The 15,449-nt window shown below is 55.5% G+C and overlaps 1 protein-coding gene across 4 annotated transcripts in view; it reads left to right on the top strand.

The window, feature by feature from the left end:
- The window catches only part of NRG2 (neuregulin 2), a 174,535-nt gene that overhangs the window by 137,034 nt on the left and 22,052 nt on the right, over positions 1-15,449 (top strand). For all 4 annotated transcript variants that reach the window (XM_045075423.1, XM_045075422.1, XM_045075424.1 and 1 more), the window contains exons 2-4: positions 2,138-2,309; positions 7,254-7,372; positions 14,517-14,637. In XM_045075423.1, the coding sequence (XP_044931358.1) occupies positions 2,138-2,309; positions 7,254-7,372; positions 14,517-14,637 (412 nt within the window). The remainder of the gene's footprint in view (positions 1-2,137; positions 2,310-7,253; positions 7,373-14,516; positions 14,638-15,449) is intronic.

The following is a 15,449-nucleotide window of genomic DNA, read 5'->3' on the forward strand; positions in this document are numbered from 1 at the left end:
TTCTGGGGCTGATAAAGGAATAGTATGCAACCATGAAAAATAAGAAAAGTGTGTGTGTGTGTGTGTGTGTGTGTTTACACTTGGGGCTTATGTATATACATAGAAGGTCTACTGAAATGATAGAAATGCAACTGATAATATCAGTTGCCTCCTGCAAAGGCCCCAGTGTGACTGTGGTCAGAAGTTAGAGGGAGACTGGTTTCTCAAGCCTTATACCCTTCTTATACCTACTTCTTGAATTTTGAATTCTGTGAAGATATTATCGAAAGGTGTATTTATGTGTACTCGCACCCATAAGTTATATTACAGAGCTATTCCACGTGACTTTATTTCCTTGAAATGCTACCACAGGTTCTGAGGAAACCTGTGGAAATTTGAGGAAAAAGGTTCTAAAACGCTTGCTTGGGGAATCATTCCAAAGTCAGCGATGATACGTCTTTAACTCTGTTCCCCACCATTCCCCAAACTGGTTTGCTCATGGAACCCTTTTCTCAAGTAACGTCTATTATCATCTCTCTGGATATTCACGTCCTGTAAAATTTGGTTTGGGAAATGCTGTCATTACTAGTTAATGCCAAGCTCAAAGCCTTACATTTCTTTCATTAAACAAAAGAAATATGTTACCGATGCTGAGCCCCTTTATTTACACTGCATGTGTACGTGCATGTACCTTACTTCTGAGTACCAGGATGGTGGATGATTTTGTTTTCTTTTATCTGTCTGTATTTTTAAGTTTTCTAAAATGAACAAAATCGTTTCACAAGCACTGTATAATGTCTTGTTTGAAGCTTCTGGAGCCCTTTCTCATCTGCTCTCGCCACCCGAGTACCCCACTCCCATCTCCTGCCTGCTTACAAGCAGCTGTTCAGGGGTAGGTTCAGTGTGGGAGCCCCAGCAAAAGCCAGGCCCTCTTGGCTGCCTTCATCCAGAGTTGGCCGAGACGGGACCATTCGGTCCCCAGACAGCTCCCTGGCCCAACAGACCCTGGTTTCTGCTATTGGAGGAATTTCAGTTATGTTCTCTGTTCCCCAAAAAGAGACACAGGCTGCAAAAGCAGACACAGCTCACTCTGGGCCTGATGTGCTGCAAACGCAGATACCTGGGCTTCCGTCCCAGCTCTGTGACTGCCTGGCTGCCTGGCTGTGTGACCTGGGGCAAGTTTCTTAACCTCTGAGTCTCATCTTCCCCATTGATGTCTGCAATGACCCTTGCCTCACAGAGCTTAGGAACTGAATGAGAGCATGCAGAAGGCATTGTGTAACCTATAAAGGACTGTCCTGGTGGAAATTATTACATACCTCAGCAGAGAACACAGGCTGGCCCTTACCTTCCTGAGAACAGAGAACTTCCCCCACCCCCCTTTTTTAGGTTATTGTGTGGAGGGGAGTGAGGAGATGAGGCATGGGAGACCCGGGCAAGTAGAAATAGAATCCTGTGTAAGAAAAGTAGGAGAAGCCTCTCAGCTTGGCATTTGCAGGCCTGAAGCCCTAGTTGGGCTGGTGTCCCCCCAGTGGAGCCCCAGGCCTTCTCCCCCAGACACCTGCTCACCTGCCTTCCTATCCCTTCTAGCACCTTACACATTCTTCCACTCTTAGCTCAGGCCACTCTTCCCCCAGCCTGCATTGGGGTCACTCCTCTTGGTTTCAGCACCTCCAGGCCTCCGTGTAGCATGCTATGATGTTAGTGCCAGATTGTAGCTCTCCTGCCACCCTGAACTTTCTGGGGGCAGGAATTCTGTCCTCTTGGTCCTCCTGTGTCCTCCAGACCCAACATAGACCTGGGCGTCTGGGATAGGAGTTAGAGCATGAGCCCCAAAGTCAAGGGCACCTAGATTTGAATCCCAGCGCACCCTGAGAAAGTGGCTACACCATTCTGAGCCTCAGTTTTCCCCATCTGTAAAGGGATTTCATCCCTGCAGTGAGGCCATGGGTTTTTTTCATAAGCTAATGTATATAAAGCTCCTAGTGTCATTCCAGGCATGAAGGAAGCCCCATAGGTCATAGCCACACTGACATCATTGCAGAGACCCTCTGTAACTGCTGACTGAAGAAGAAATAACCCCGTGCCCTCCCTCCACTGCACACGCCTGGCAATGCGCCCTACCTCTATACTGACCTTCCTGCCTTGTTCCCCACAGCCACCCGGCCCAAGCTGAAGAAGATGAAAAGCCAGACGGGGCAGGTGGGTGAGAAGCAGTCACTGAAGTGCGAGGCTGCAGCGGGCAACCCTCAGCCCTCCTACCGCTGGTTCAAGGATGGCAAGGAGCTCAACCGCAGCCGCGACATTCGCATCAAGTACGGCAATGGCAGGTGAGGGACGCACCTCTCTCCCTCCTCCCCGAAAAGGGGGGCTAGTTCCTGTCCCCCTTCCTGACCACACCCATTCCTCCCTGCAGCTCTGGGTCCCTTTGGTTATGGCGGCCCAGTGTCCTGCAGAATATAGATGCTTAATGGGAAGGTCTCTGGATGGTTGAAGGCAATTTGATCATCAAATACAGCTTTCCCTGTGGAAGTCCCCTCTTGGCCCTAAACCTTCTCAAAGGGTCTGCCTTCGGGCCTAAATGCCCACCATTTGACAATGTTTGGTGGAAGATGACTCCAGGATGCATCTGGGAAGTCACGAGAGAGGACTTCAGCCTTCCTCTACCACCAACTCTCTCTCATCACTTCCCTTATGAAAGCGTTCCCTCCCATCACCGGTGCCTGTCCCTCCCCCAGTTGCTGCCCTTCTGCTTCTCCCCTCCACCATTACACAGGGTCTGCTGACTCCTCCCTGTCGTCATCCACGGCTCTCTGCCCTGCTGGTCTCTGCCCTCTAATGACACCCCTCCACTGCCCGTGGCTGTGGCTCTTGAGAGACCCTGGCAACCTCAGAGCTTCATAGCCCCGGGCCTCCAGGCCTCTCTGCAGCCACTGGCCTGGGGCCACTGTCTCTGTGTCCCCTCCCTTCTTCTGGAACTCTTGTGCTTGTAACCACTCCAGCAGTGCTAGAACTTTCCTGTCTTGGGGGCTTCCCTCCTCTGCTCCCTCCCCCTCCACTTGTGGGTAATTTCACCCTCTTCTAGCTGATAAGATTGTCTTTAGTGCTGCCAGCTAAGCACTAGCTCCCGGCAGGGATATGTCCCCAGACAGCTCTGAGCCATATGCCCCAGTCTAGCCTCTCCCTGGCATGCTTTCTAGCCCTGCCGCACCCTCCTGTCTCCCCTCTCAGCGGTGGCAGAACCAGACCGCCTACAGCCTGGCATCAGCCCCCATGACATCCCCGCCATCAGAAGACACCCTGCCCTCTGCCTCTGCCCCACATGTTCTTATCTGCCCTCCTGACTCCAGCTGCTTTTCCTCCGCTGTCCCACTCTTGGCCATTCCCACTCTTCCTGGGCCATAGGTCCCTTTGTGAGTTCGCTGTACGTAACATGTGCATATAGGACATCAGCTGCAAGCCAGGTCTTCTGCCAGGGGCTGGGCTTACCCCAGAAACCAAACTTGGTCCCTCCCTTCCCTCACAGAGCTTCTAGTCTAGCTTATAGATACAATACAGAAGGTGGTAGATGCCTCCACCCTTTCTTAAAAAAAAAAAAAAAGTGCCTTATCCACCCAGTTTTGCTGACTGTTCTAGAGGCCTGCCAATCCCTGTGATCCTGGCAGGGGAGATCTTTCTAACATAGACGCATATCCCCTCTTCCTCTGAGTCACTGCCATGCTGTTCCCCAACCCCTCAGTGTTCCTGATCCCTGGTCTGTTCCTTTCATGATCCCAGACTTGGGCCCAAGCTGTTCCCCATGCTAGCAGCTCCCTGCTGCCCTAGCAAAGCTCTCCGGGCCCAGATCAAATGTATTCTCTGGAATACCTTCCTGAACCCTCCAGGCAGCTCCTATGGTCCCTTCTCACAGTGCCTTGGACATGGTTCTGTTGCATTTCGGGGGAGGTTGTCTGTCCCTGGAGCATGAGGGCCTTGGAGGCTGAATGCCGCCCATGCACACCCTTCCGCCCTATGCGGCCTGGCAGACATCTGCATTCAGTGTTGAATTAATGAAAATCTTGCAGGACTAGCTCTCTTCTCCTGGGTATAGGGTGACAATGGGACTACACAGGGCACCCTCCTTGGGTTGACCTAGACTTTGAGCCAGTTGCTGTCATGGTTAAGCCTCAGTCTCACCTGACAAATGGGTTACCTGGTCCAGAAACAGGGCCTGGTCAGGTCTTTCTCTCCTGGGTATTGGGGATCCCTAAGAGCCTGGAGTGTCCCCGCCACCCTCTTCCTATTAGGGCCTGGTCCCATTTGCTGCACCTCTGAAACTTCCTCCATCCACCTATCCCGCCCCTGGTTTCCCAGCTGTGAGTTGACAGGGTGGACAAGTGAGCCATGATGGAGGACTTCAGATTCCCTTGCTGCGGCCAAGAGGGCTGCCATCTCCACACACACACACTTCACCTGGCTCGGCAGGTGCTGGTGGAATCTTCTCTTTCCTTCCACCCACGCTACAGCTTGCTCTCTGGCCATCCTAGCACTCCATCTGCCCGGCCATGCTCCGTCTTGACCTGGCCCTCGGTCTGCCGAGGCCGCCTCCCACAACAGGGACTGCCATTCCCTGGGGCTGCCACACTGAGGTGTCTCGCCCAAGCCACCCCATGCCAGAAGAGAACCAGCTGCCCCAAGCCCCAAGCACGGGGCCCTCCCCTGCAGAACCACATGTTCCCTTATTTATGAGGGGCAAGCTGGAACAGGCCCCTCAGGCAGGCAGCAGGAAGTAGGCCCCAAGGAAAATGCACGGACAGGCAGAGGATGCAGCTGCCCAGATGCCACCCCTGCCAGCAGGAACCTGGCTGAGGAAGCTGGGGAGGGGCAGCCGTTGCGGGGCCAGGCCTCGGTTAGTGTGGCAAGTGGGCATCAGGCCCACCGGGAAGATGGGAGAGAGTCCCGGACCCTCAGGCTTTCCAATCAGAGCTAGGAGTGACAAGAGAAGGTAGCAGCCCCCACTCCTTCAGGCCTGAGAGTCCCAGAGAGCCCCTTCCCTGCAGCTCTGACCCCAGGATCTCTTCTGCAAGTCTGCCCCAGCCCCGCCCCCGGCACTGGCCAGATCACCACCTGGCTAAGAAACAAAGGTGCCTACAGCCAGCGAACTGAGGCCCCATGGTTTCTGTCCACTCTCACCCCTTGCGCCAGCTCCTCAGAGGAGAGGGCCTCTCCCCAAGCCCTGGACTGACTTTCCACCGGTCTCACACACCATAGGTGGGAAGACCTTCCTTCCATTTCCAGCCTTTATCCCTCCAGATATCTGCAAGCCTAACTCCACCTTTCCTGCTACCTGGGATGTGGTATAAGGGGAGCACCTGTGAATTCAGCTGCGGGGGACAAGGGTGGCTCTGTGTCCCCCTCCCTTGACCCTGTGACCCTCAGGTGGTCCCCTGCTCTTAGCTCATCTAGTGTCAGGGAATTGCTGGCCAAGAAGTGAGAGAAGCCTGGTCCTGGGACTGCCAGGCTTCGTGGCATCAGATTAGGCTGAAGCCAGGAAGGAGATGCTGTTTTAGCCAGAGGGACCTCCGGGAATCTGTTTAATGAGGAGAATAAACTTGAATTGACAGAAGAGGGTTGGAGACAGATACCAGCAGGTCAAGGAGACAGAGACTGGCTTGTGCTGGGGAGGGCTGAAGGGACACAGCAGTCAGACAGCTGTGGCTGAAACATTAGTGAAGACATCGCCAGAGCAACAGGGCCTGTTGACAAGAGCATCCCATGGACCGTCCTTTGGAGGATCTTGGAGTGAGGAGGTCTGGAAAGAGCCCCCCAACCCTGGCCCGAGGCAGCAGTGAGCTGGGAAACAGGTTCCCAAAGCACAGCCCCAGTGGGGATGGGGGCCAGTCCTCTGGCTCCCACACCCACAGCACAGCCTTGCCTCCCCTGTCCTCCTGTCACTGTCATGGCTCTATTTTTCGTCCCTGGGCTTAGGGCAACAGCAGCTGGACCACCCTACCTCCTGTTCCACCACCCCTCCAACACACTACACATATTCTGGGAATCTGGTGTCTTACTTTGGGACTAAAAAGAGGAGGTTACATCATGTAAAGAAGTTTTCATGCTACTTCTTGTTCCCCCTGGGGCCCAGGCTTGGGTACTGAGATTTATCCAGAGCTCAGAGGGGCCCCTGAATAGCACTGGGGCAGAGGGAAGGATGGGAGGTGTGAGTAGACCCCTCAGAGGCCAAGCATCCCGGGGCAGGTACAGAGAAACCCTGGGAAGGAAGGAGAGGATTGGCAGGGTCTTTGGAAAGAAGAAAAGAACTAGGGCCTGGTGCCCTAGAGTCACTTACAGCCCAGAGTCCCTGCCCAGGTCTGGCCCCGCAACTCTCAGCATGCCAGGGACAGGGTGCAAAGCCCTTCATGGAGGGGGCTAGGCCCCCAGCCTCTGGCCCTGCAGGTAGTCCATGGGCCCCTGAGGGACCCATGTCCTCACCAACTCCAGCTCCTCATCCAGCTCTGCTTCTGCCTTGCCAGGTCCCCTTGCACAAGTCCAGAAGCCCCTTTAGGACTGTTTTCCCATCTGTACTGCCTGTCCATCTCCAGGTTAGCCAGGAGGATCAAGTCAGGCCATCTGGAGCAGGAACTATTTGTTTCCCTGAGAGATGCAAGCTTCCAGCACACAGAAGTTAGAAGTTAAAGCCCCTGGGAGAAGCCACAGAGTACCCCGAGTGGCAGGGCTAAGGTGAAGGGCGGGGAGCCACGGGTTGGAACTAGGAGGCTGGGCAGGTGCCATGCAAGCCCGTTAGCTCAGGGGCCCTGCCCAGGTCCCTGGGAACAGGCCTTCCGTACCTAGAGCGGCGGGCTGCCACTCCGAAGGGAAGGTTGAGGTAACTGGTGAGGCAGGGGCTGCCCTGTTTTGAGGGGGACACTGGGCCTGGGAAAGGACGCTGAAAGGAGAGAGGTAGCCACATGACTTCCTTAAGAGACTCCCATCTTCCTCCCCCTGAAAAAGGCTCCAAAGAAGGTCCAGCCCTGGAAAAGTGGACAGGAGGATTCACAGATTAAGAATATACGTGCAGCTTCTAGCTCTACCCCATGCTCTCCTGAGCCCCCCAGGTCTCCCTCCAGCTCAGGGGACTCAGCATTCCACCTGGAGCCCAAAATCTACTTCTGATCCCCCCTGCGCAGCCGCTGTGGCTCTGTGGGGAGAGGTGACCGCTGGGTGACCGCTGGAGAGCCCCAGCCAGCCTGGGCCTTGGCTCACGTCTCTCCCTCTCTCATCCCCTCCCTAACCAGAAAGAACTCACGACTACAGTTCAACAAGGTGAAGGTGGAGGACGCTGGGGAGTATGTCTGCGAGGCTGAGAACATCCTGGGGAAGGACACAGTCCGTGGCCGGCTCCACGTCAACAGCGGTAGGTGGCCCCCCAACAAAGGGAGGGGTTCTGCAGAGGTTTCGTTCGGTAAGCCTGTTGCCCCCCAGCCCTTGGGAGGCCCGCACATGATCTGTCTTGCACTTGACTCCCCTCCCTCCTTCTGCTGCCATATCAAGCCCCGAGATCTGGGCCGATTCAGAGAAATGCAGTCGAAGCATAAATGTTTAGCTTTGTTATCTGGGCCTGGAAGAGCCGCCAGCTCTCATTTTAAATATCCTGAAAACTAAATATTTTGAAATCAAGAGGTGGGGGTGGGGGACGGATATTTTTAGAAGGCAATTATGGGAGGCTGGGCTGCCAAGAGCGGGGCTCCAGGGAAAGGCAGGCCCTGGGCGTGTGGGAGCTGACTGCCTGTTGCTTTGCTGGGCACCGGGGTGCAGGCAGCCGTCTCCCCGGGGCCATGGCCAGGAGGCTGGTCTGTGTCGGCCCCTGCGGGCAGCCTCATTCAGGGACAGCAGACCCTTCTCCCACAGACTGGCTTCTCCCTTAAGAACATGCAAGGTCTGAAGCCCACAGCACCCACAGCACCCCTAGCTCCCCACCCCAACCATGGCAGCCCCAGTGTCGGATGCAAGCAGGCTGCTTTTCCCTTGGCTGGAATGTGGCCAGAGCTGCCTGTCCTCAGGCTGCACGCCTCCACTCCAGCCCGGGAACTCCAAATCCCACAGATCGCTTTTCTCTTCCCAACACCCACACATTGAGCATACCGTTTTGGCTACCTGGTTCTTTGGGTTCACTTCCAGTCCTGCCCCATCACTCTGATGCTGCAGCTGCCTTTGCCTGCCTGTACTTCTACCAGACAGCCCTCCAGGACTTCCAACCATCCAGCATTATCTAAGGAGAATGTGGGAGTTCCCTGCCCCAGGACCCTCAGTGCAAAACCTGGGGCAGACCCTGTCTGTCTGTTCTGTACTGGGAGGGGTCTCTGTGTTCTCCCAGCCCCTTAGGCTCCTCGTCTCCCTTGCTGCCCTGTCTTAAAGGTCCAAGCCTCCAAGTCAGACCTCCTGGTCTGCCTTCCTTTCTGGGTCTTTCTCACATCTATACCTCCCACTCCAACCCTAACCCTCAGAGACAACCCGGCCCAGGTTTCAGCTCTATTCACCTAACCCGGAGCAATGGCCTCTTTTAAGGTGCTTTCATCTTGTCATGCCCTTCACCCCCGGAACGCCACAGAACGAGGACTTCGGCCCACTGCCCAGAGCACCCCAGTGTGGCCCCAACGATCTTTCCAACCCTGTGTCAGTCCCGTACAGTCTGTTCTCGCCCTTCCTCTCATTCCGGCTCTCCTAGGCCGCCATCCTCCCGGACCCCTCCATCCCACCACAGTGTCCTTCCCCGCTCGGGGCCGGCTCCCAGGCCACTGCTTGGCCAACTGCAGTCTTGCATAATTCCTGAAGTCTGTTAGATTGGTCTTCACATCTCATCCTCTTGCTGCACTTTCTGTGCAAGTGTGACCTCCGCAGTGGAATTGTGAGCCAGGACCAGGGAGAGCGGCGATGATGTCTTCTCCGCAGGACTTAGTGAGAGCTGCTGTTGACGCAAAGTAGGCTCCATGCCACATTCTACGCCATCTCTCGAGCCCTGACAGACCCAGGGTGTAGCTCATAATTTAGGAGACTGAAGCTCAAAGAGCTTCATTCTGCCACACGTCTAAGTGATGATTAAGCAGAGATCTATACAATGTAAAAGTAGTTAGCAAACACTGAGACCGCGAGCTCTGGGGGGCTGTGTCTCACCTGATTGCCACTCTAGCTCAGGGCCTAACACAGTGCCTGGCTCATAGTAGGCACTTGGTAAATACAGAAAAGGACTTAAAACCTGCTCCAAGGCCTTTATTGACTCCCACCTGGGCACCCCCTCCCCATTCCTCCCCACCTGTCCCAAGCCCAGGAAAATGGACCGTGCTAGGGGGCCAGCACCTGTCACCTCCGGCCATAGTGAGCAGACATTCTTAGATCCACTTTGGGCTTGAGTTTGTTTAATTCAAGATTTTTCTTGGTTAGAACAGAGTGGGGGAGTACCCACTCAGTCGGTAGAACATGCAACTCTTGATCTCAGGGTTGTGAGTTTGTTAGGAGTAGAGATCACTTAACAATTAAAAAAAAAACCTGACAAGACCCCCAACTTAAAACTACCTTAAGGTAGTTTTGTATTGATTTATAAAATGGAGAAATCCCGAGGTAGAACCGGGCCCAGACACAACAGAATCCACACGATCTGTTGTCCTCATTCTCTCCTTCTGTAAAATGGGCTTCTCCCATGTTTGAGGAGCAGATAGGGAAGAAGAGGCCATAGCCTCAGATGGCTCCCGGTTTTACACCGCCCCGTCTCCTACCCAGGGAAAGAGACAGCTTTTGTCTGCGTCACTGACTTGATCCGTGGATCCTGCAGGTTTCATGGGCCCCACTCAACCCAGCCACTGGCCTCGGGGGATCGGGGAAGCATCCTGCCAGGCTTGCATGTGTGCAGGGTGTTGGGGGATAGAGAGCAGAGTCTGTGACTGATGGCCCTGCCCCAACTACATGGGGGCACATTTCTGAGAGGAGTGCTGGCAGCAGGGGAAGGGGGGAGGGCTGTTGGACCAAAAAGCAGAGTAGCAGCCTCACTCCCGTGCTGGGCTTGGGGAAAGAGGCTGGAGAGCATTGGAAGACCCCTCAGATAGGCCGCAGCCTGGCGACATGCAGGAGCTCCCGTCTGCCCTCAGCAGCCCATGTTCCTGTCAGTTAGGGAGGCGGCCAGTGGAGGTTTGCCCTGGGCACCGGACGACTGCCCCCAGGGTTCCTTGCCTCTCCTCACTCCAGCTCCGCATGAGAGCAGCAGGGCTGAGCCACAGACTCCAAAGCTCTGGTCTCTTCTGAGCTCTGCAAACCGGGAGACCTCCTATACCCGGCTTGTACTCCCTTTCCCCAGCTGAGGCTGAGCCAAATGATCTCTAGACTAGACTCTTCCCCACCCCCACAAAATTCTGGGATTCTGAGTGTGATGTTGAGGTGGACATACTGTGCACCTAGCCCCCCCCCCACACACACACACACCCTACCCCTTCTATTGCCCAGTTGAGCCAGTGGCTGGCCCCTATCCTTGACATTGGTCGAGGAACAGGGCCACTGTGGGGGATCAGGACACCCCCGTTGGCGGGGGTCAGGGAGAGCTTTTCCACCAGCAGAGATGCACAGGGTCCTTGTTTACTCACAGAACCCAGAAGACTCGCAGCAACCACACCCTGGGGAGGAGGTGGAGGGAGGGTAGCGGGCAGCTGTGCCTGCCCCCATGACTCATCCCGAGGTGGCTTGGCTTGGCCCGCCCAGGCCCCGGGGAAGCTGGGGTTACAACACTGGAGCAGCCAGCAGAGGGCATGGGAGGACGCCTCTAGGGAGCAGTGGCCGTGCGGGGTGGGGCGTGGGGGGCACGACATCGACTCACTGTGACCCTTGGCAGCCTGCTTTGGCTCTGTTCCTGAGGATCCTGAGGCTCCTTCCCTGAATCAGAGCAGACCCTCCTTGCAGTCACAGTTCTGGCAGCTCAGAAGACACTGCCTCCCTGGTTGCCTGGGAGGAGGAGTCAGCAAAGAGTTTGCGGTACTTTGAATAAAACAATCAGTTTGGTCCAGTGCACCTTGGACTTAGCAAAACCAGCTGCCTCATCCCCAGCTAAAAGAGAACTTGGGAGCCAGCCCAGGCCCCAGATGTCCAGCTGGACTTCCCTTTGCCCCAGAGAGGAGGCAGATTTGACCTGGGGCATCACAGGACCCCAGAAGCCCTGAAGAGGCTTCTGGGCCTGTCCTTCACCTGGGGGCTTAGAAAGGCTCGATGTTTCGAGAGAGAGACACACACACTCACCCCACCCCCCTCTCTCGCTCACCTATTCAGCAAGGCCTTACTCAGAAAGACCCAGTTCAGAGCTCTGGGGAGTCATAGCCTTGGCTCCCAGCAAAGTCCCTCAAAGTTCCTGGCAGGATGCCCAAGCCCAAACTCAAAGCATCTGCCTGTTCTGACCCATGAAAGAGGAAAGGCAGTTTTACCCACAGGAGAGCGGGCATACTGGGCAGGTGGCTGGGAGCCTTGATGAAGGGAGATCCCTTGATCTGGGCCTTGAAACAGAAGCGGAGGTTCCTCCCTGAGCTGTGGGTAGCTGTTGTAGCTGCCAGCAGCAGGGAGAGCATCCCCTTGCCATCAGCTCCCCTCCTGGCCCTTCCCCCCTCAGAACCTCCAAAAGCTCTTGACCACCAGGATGCTAATGGCTGATAGAGGCCACCTGTATCCTTCCAGGTGTTTTTAGTTTTAATTCCAAGGCAATTAACGTGCATTCTATCAGTTTCAGGTGTACAGTAGAGGGAGTCAACAATTCTTTCCCTTACTCTGTGCTCACAACAAATGCGCTTCTCATCCCCTTCACCTATTTCACCAATCCACCCATCTACCTCCCCTCTGGTCACCATCTGTTCTATAGAGTTGAGAGATTTCTGGGTTTTCTTTTTCTTTGTTCCTTGTTTTGTTTCTTAAATCCCTCAGAGTAGTGAAACCATATGGTATTTGTCTTTCTCTGGTTGTCTTATTTCACTTGGTATACCCTCTAAGTCCATCTAAGTTGCAAAGGACAAGATTTTGTTATTTTTTATGGCTGAGTAATATTCCATTCTATATCCCATCTTCTTTATCCATTCATCTATGGATGGAGACTTGGGTTGCCTCCATAGCTTGGCTATTGTAAATAATGCTGCAGTAAACACAGGGGTACACACATCATTTTGAACTAATGTTTTCATATTTGGGGATAAATATCCAATAGTGGAATTACTGCATCATAAGAGAATTCTACTTTTAATATTTTCATACTATTTTCCACAGCAGCTGCCCCAGTTTATAATCCCACCAATAGTGCATTTCTCCTCAACCTCACCAACACATATTGTTTCTTATGTTTTCGATTTTAGCCATTCTTCCAGGCACTTTTGAAGATTTGAGAGAGACAGATAGTGAGAGAGAGCACAAGTGGGGAGAGGGGACAGAGGGAGAAGCAGGCACCCCACTGAGCAGGGAGCCCATCACGGGGCTCAATCCCAGTACCCATACTTTTTGCCTTTCTGGGCCCCGGCCAAGTCCCCATGAGGACACGGCTCTGGGCAGCACAGACATCCCACCCAAGGGCCCACCTTCCTTCAAGAATCGTCCCCTGGTCCCAAGGGCAGACATGCGTGTGGACGGGCCCAAGTGTACAGCTGTGGCCCTGGCCGCCGTCCTCTCTGCTGTCCACTGCTCACTCAGCATGGCCGGGGGCAATCTCTGCCACCCACAGCCACGGTGGTCATCCAGCTGGGCCGAGACATCTCGGCCTTAGCCAATGCCCACAAGAGGACCCAAACCTGTGGTCCACATCATGTTTGCCTTCGTCTGCTCATGTTAAGCCTTGGTGCTGATATGTTCTTCCATGGTGCTGATATGTTACCTGAGGCCTTGTCCCCACACATATGGGGACTCTGGACAGGACGTCCCCTGCTCTTTTCCTGTACTCCTCCTTGGCAATGTAACTGAAGGGAGGGCAACCTCTGGTGTCCTCCAGAGTAGCGGATTTTGTAACTCGTAGGCAGGGTCACCTTAGCTGTTTCTCTTCTCTGGCCCTTTCTTGGTTCTCTGGGTCTCCCTGACCCAGAGAGTGGGCAGAGACCAGCAGAGGCCTCCGCCCCCACTGAGTGTGCGCTGTGTGTTGGGAGGAGCCCTCCGCAGGGGTGGGACTCGGAGAGCCAAAGGAGCAGCCGCTGGCAGGGTGTGGAGGGGAAGGTAGGAGCTGGCCCTGCCTGCCGGGTTTTATCAGCGAGCTCCTCAGACATATACAGAGGCCAAGCTGTGTATACACTCCCAGTCCCCGCGCTCCATCTGTCTCCCACATGTCTAAACACTGAGGGCGCCAAGTGCCTGCCCTCCTCCTCCTCCTCCTCCTCTCAACCTCATCCCCACAGGGAGGGGGCCTGGAGGGACTCAGTCCCCTTGAGGAGACAGGAGCAGCCCAGGTAGGGTGGCCCACCTCAGGCAGGAGGCCGCTGCTGGGGGAGGGGAGAACGTGAGAGCTCCAGAAGCTGAGGTGCTACCCAGTCTGGAGTCAAGGCCTCAGGCGTTAGCTCGGGGTGGGGGGGGATGAAAACCAACCCTGGGGGCAAGACTTTTCCTTGGAAACCAGTTTCTTGAATTCCATCCCCCAGGGGAGTAGAACTGGAGTTATCAAATGAATCTGATCTGTTAGATGGGCAATCTGGGTCAGCAGCCTGAAAGCCCCGTCCCCCCGCCCCGTCCCCCCCCCCCCGCCCCACTCACCCAGTGTCCACATCCCAGCTGCCCCACAGGCCTCTCTTCCCTGCCCACCTCCTGTCAAGAAACCTGACCTCCAGGATTTAGAGCCTGGGCCGTCGAAGCCTAGGGGCTCCCTTCAACAGCTGACTGGGTCAGGGAGGATGGGGCTGCCCAATGAGGGCAGCGGCAAAGAAAACCCTGGGTGCTTAGGGAGAGAGGCATAGTGGCCTTTGCAGCAGTCCTGAGAGGCTTGTGCCCTCTGAGACAAAGGAGGAACATGTGAAAGCTAGGATTCTCCTCATGCCTCACGAGATCTTAAAGAACAAGTGTCCAGAGGGGACCATTCCCCTCCAAGCCCAGCTCCCTTCCAGCCACCTCCTGGCCACCTCGAGATTCCAATCAGTGTAGGGGTCTCCTCCCTGCACCCCTGTGACTGCGTTCCCCACAAAAGACATGATGTCTCATCCACCTATGGCGGAGAGGGCCCCCAGAAAGGCAGGCAAGAACTGGGCTCTTAATTCCAGTAGAATGAGCACTTGCCACTAGCTTCTTAACTCCTCCCAAATATGGAAAATCGTCCTGACCTTTGGGGGTTTGGGTACTTTGGTCCAGAGTGCAGGGGGCAGGGTGGTGCTGGGCAAAGGGTCAGAGCTCCTGGGGGCCTACCCCTGGCCTTGCAGGTGATGGGGAGGAGCCACCAGACCTTCCCTCTCCAGCTGTTGCTGTAGTTCCTGACCTTCCAGCTATGAGATGGGCCAGGAAGGGACAGCAGAGAGGTGGTTCTTGGGGCCCAGAGGCAGTCTCAGTGGGTCACTGGCACGTGTCTCTCGTACCTCCAGTGAGTACCACTCTGTCATCCTGGTCGGGGCACGCCCGGAAGTGCAACGAGACAGCCAAGTCCTACTGCGTCAATGGAGGGGTCTGCTACTACATCGAGGGCATCAACCAGCTCTCCTGCAAGTAAGTGACCAGCGGGGGCGGGCAGGGGGCTGAGAGTAGGGCAAGAGAGGCTGGGCCAGAAGCGGAGGGCTCTAGGAAAAGTGGGCTTCGAGTCACTGAAAGGAGGTCCCCAAGGGGTGTAGACAGGGAGGTGTGCCCCTCGCCCTAGCCCTTTCCGGGAGTCGCAGGAGATATCAACCCTGAAGAGCTCAGGGTTTCTGCAGTGCCAGTTTCGCAGGCCCTGACCCAGCCCACCCCACCCCATCTCCCAGTGGCCGCCCTTTCACCAGCACCTTCTAGGGAGATGGAGATACCAGTCTGTGCCCTAGGCACTGGGTTCTCGCTCTCTCCCCGCCCTCCCGCTCTGTCTCCCCTCGTCTCTCACTTTCTCCCCACCGCCATCTCTCAGCAACGCTCCAAACTGTGTTGATGAACATTTCCCAGGGGGTGTCTTCCCCAGCAGTGAAGAGCTTGGCAGGGTCAAGCACATTTCCCAGAGCCCTGGGTAGTGGAGGGTCTGCTCTCCTTGCCTTGAGGGGAGACGAGGACTCTGCATCCAATGCTCACCCCAAAACCTGGCTGCTCTCCCTGCCTGGTGCCCAGATATGCCCTGGGTGCTTCTTGTTCCATTTCCAACCCTGGCCCCTCTCTGTGGGGGGAAAGGGCCCCGGTGAGGATACCACTCTGGGTGTGGCCCAGTGGGGGAGCAGGGTTGAGAAGCTCAGGTTGGGGCTTCTCTACCTCCAGCAAGGCAGGGCTCCCCCAACAGGATCTCCATCCCTATCCCCTCGGCAAACAGGGCAGCTGAGAGCCCAGCAATCCTTGAGGGCTTA

Source organism: Mustela putorius, unplaced genomic scaffold, assembly GCF_011764305.1.
Source record: "Mustela putorius furo isolate JIRA1106 unplaced genomic scaffold, ASM1176430v1.1 tig00000145_pilon_pilon_pilon, whole genome shotgun sequence".
NCBI lineage: Eukaryota > Metazoa > Chordata > Mammalia > Carnivora > Mustelidae > Mustela > Mustela putorius.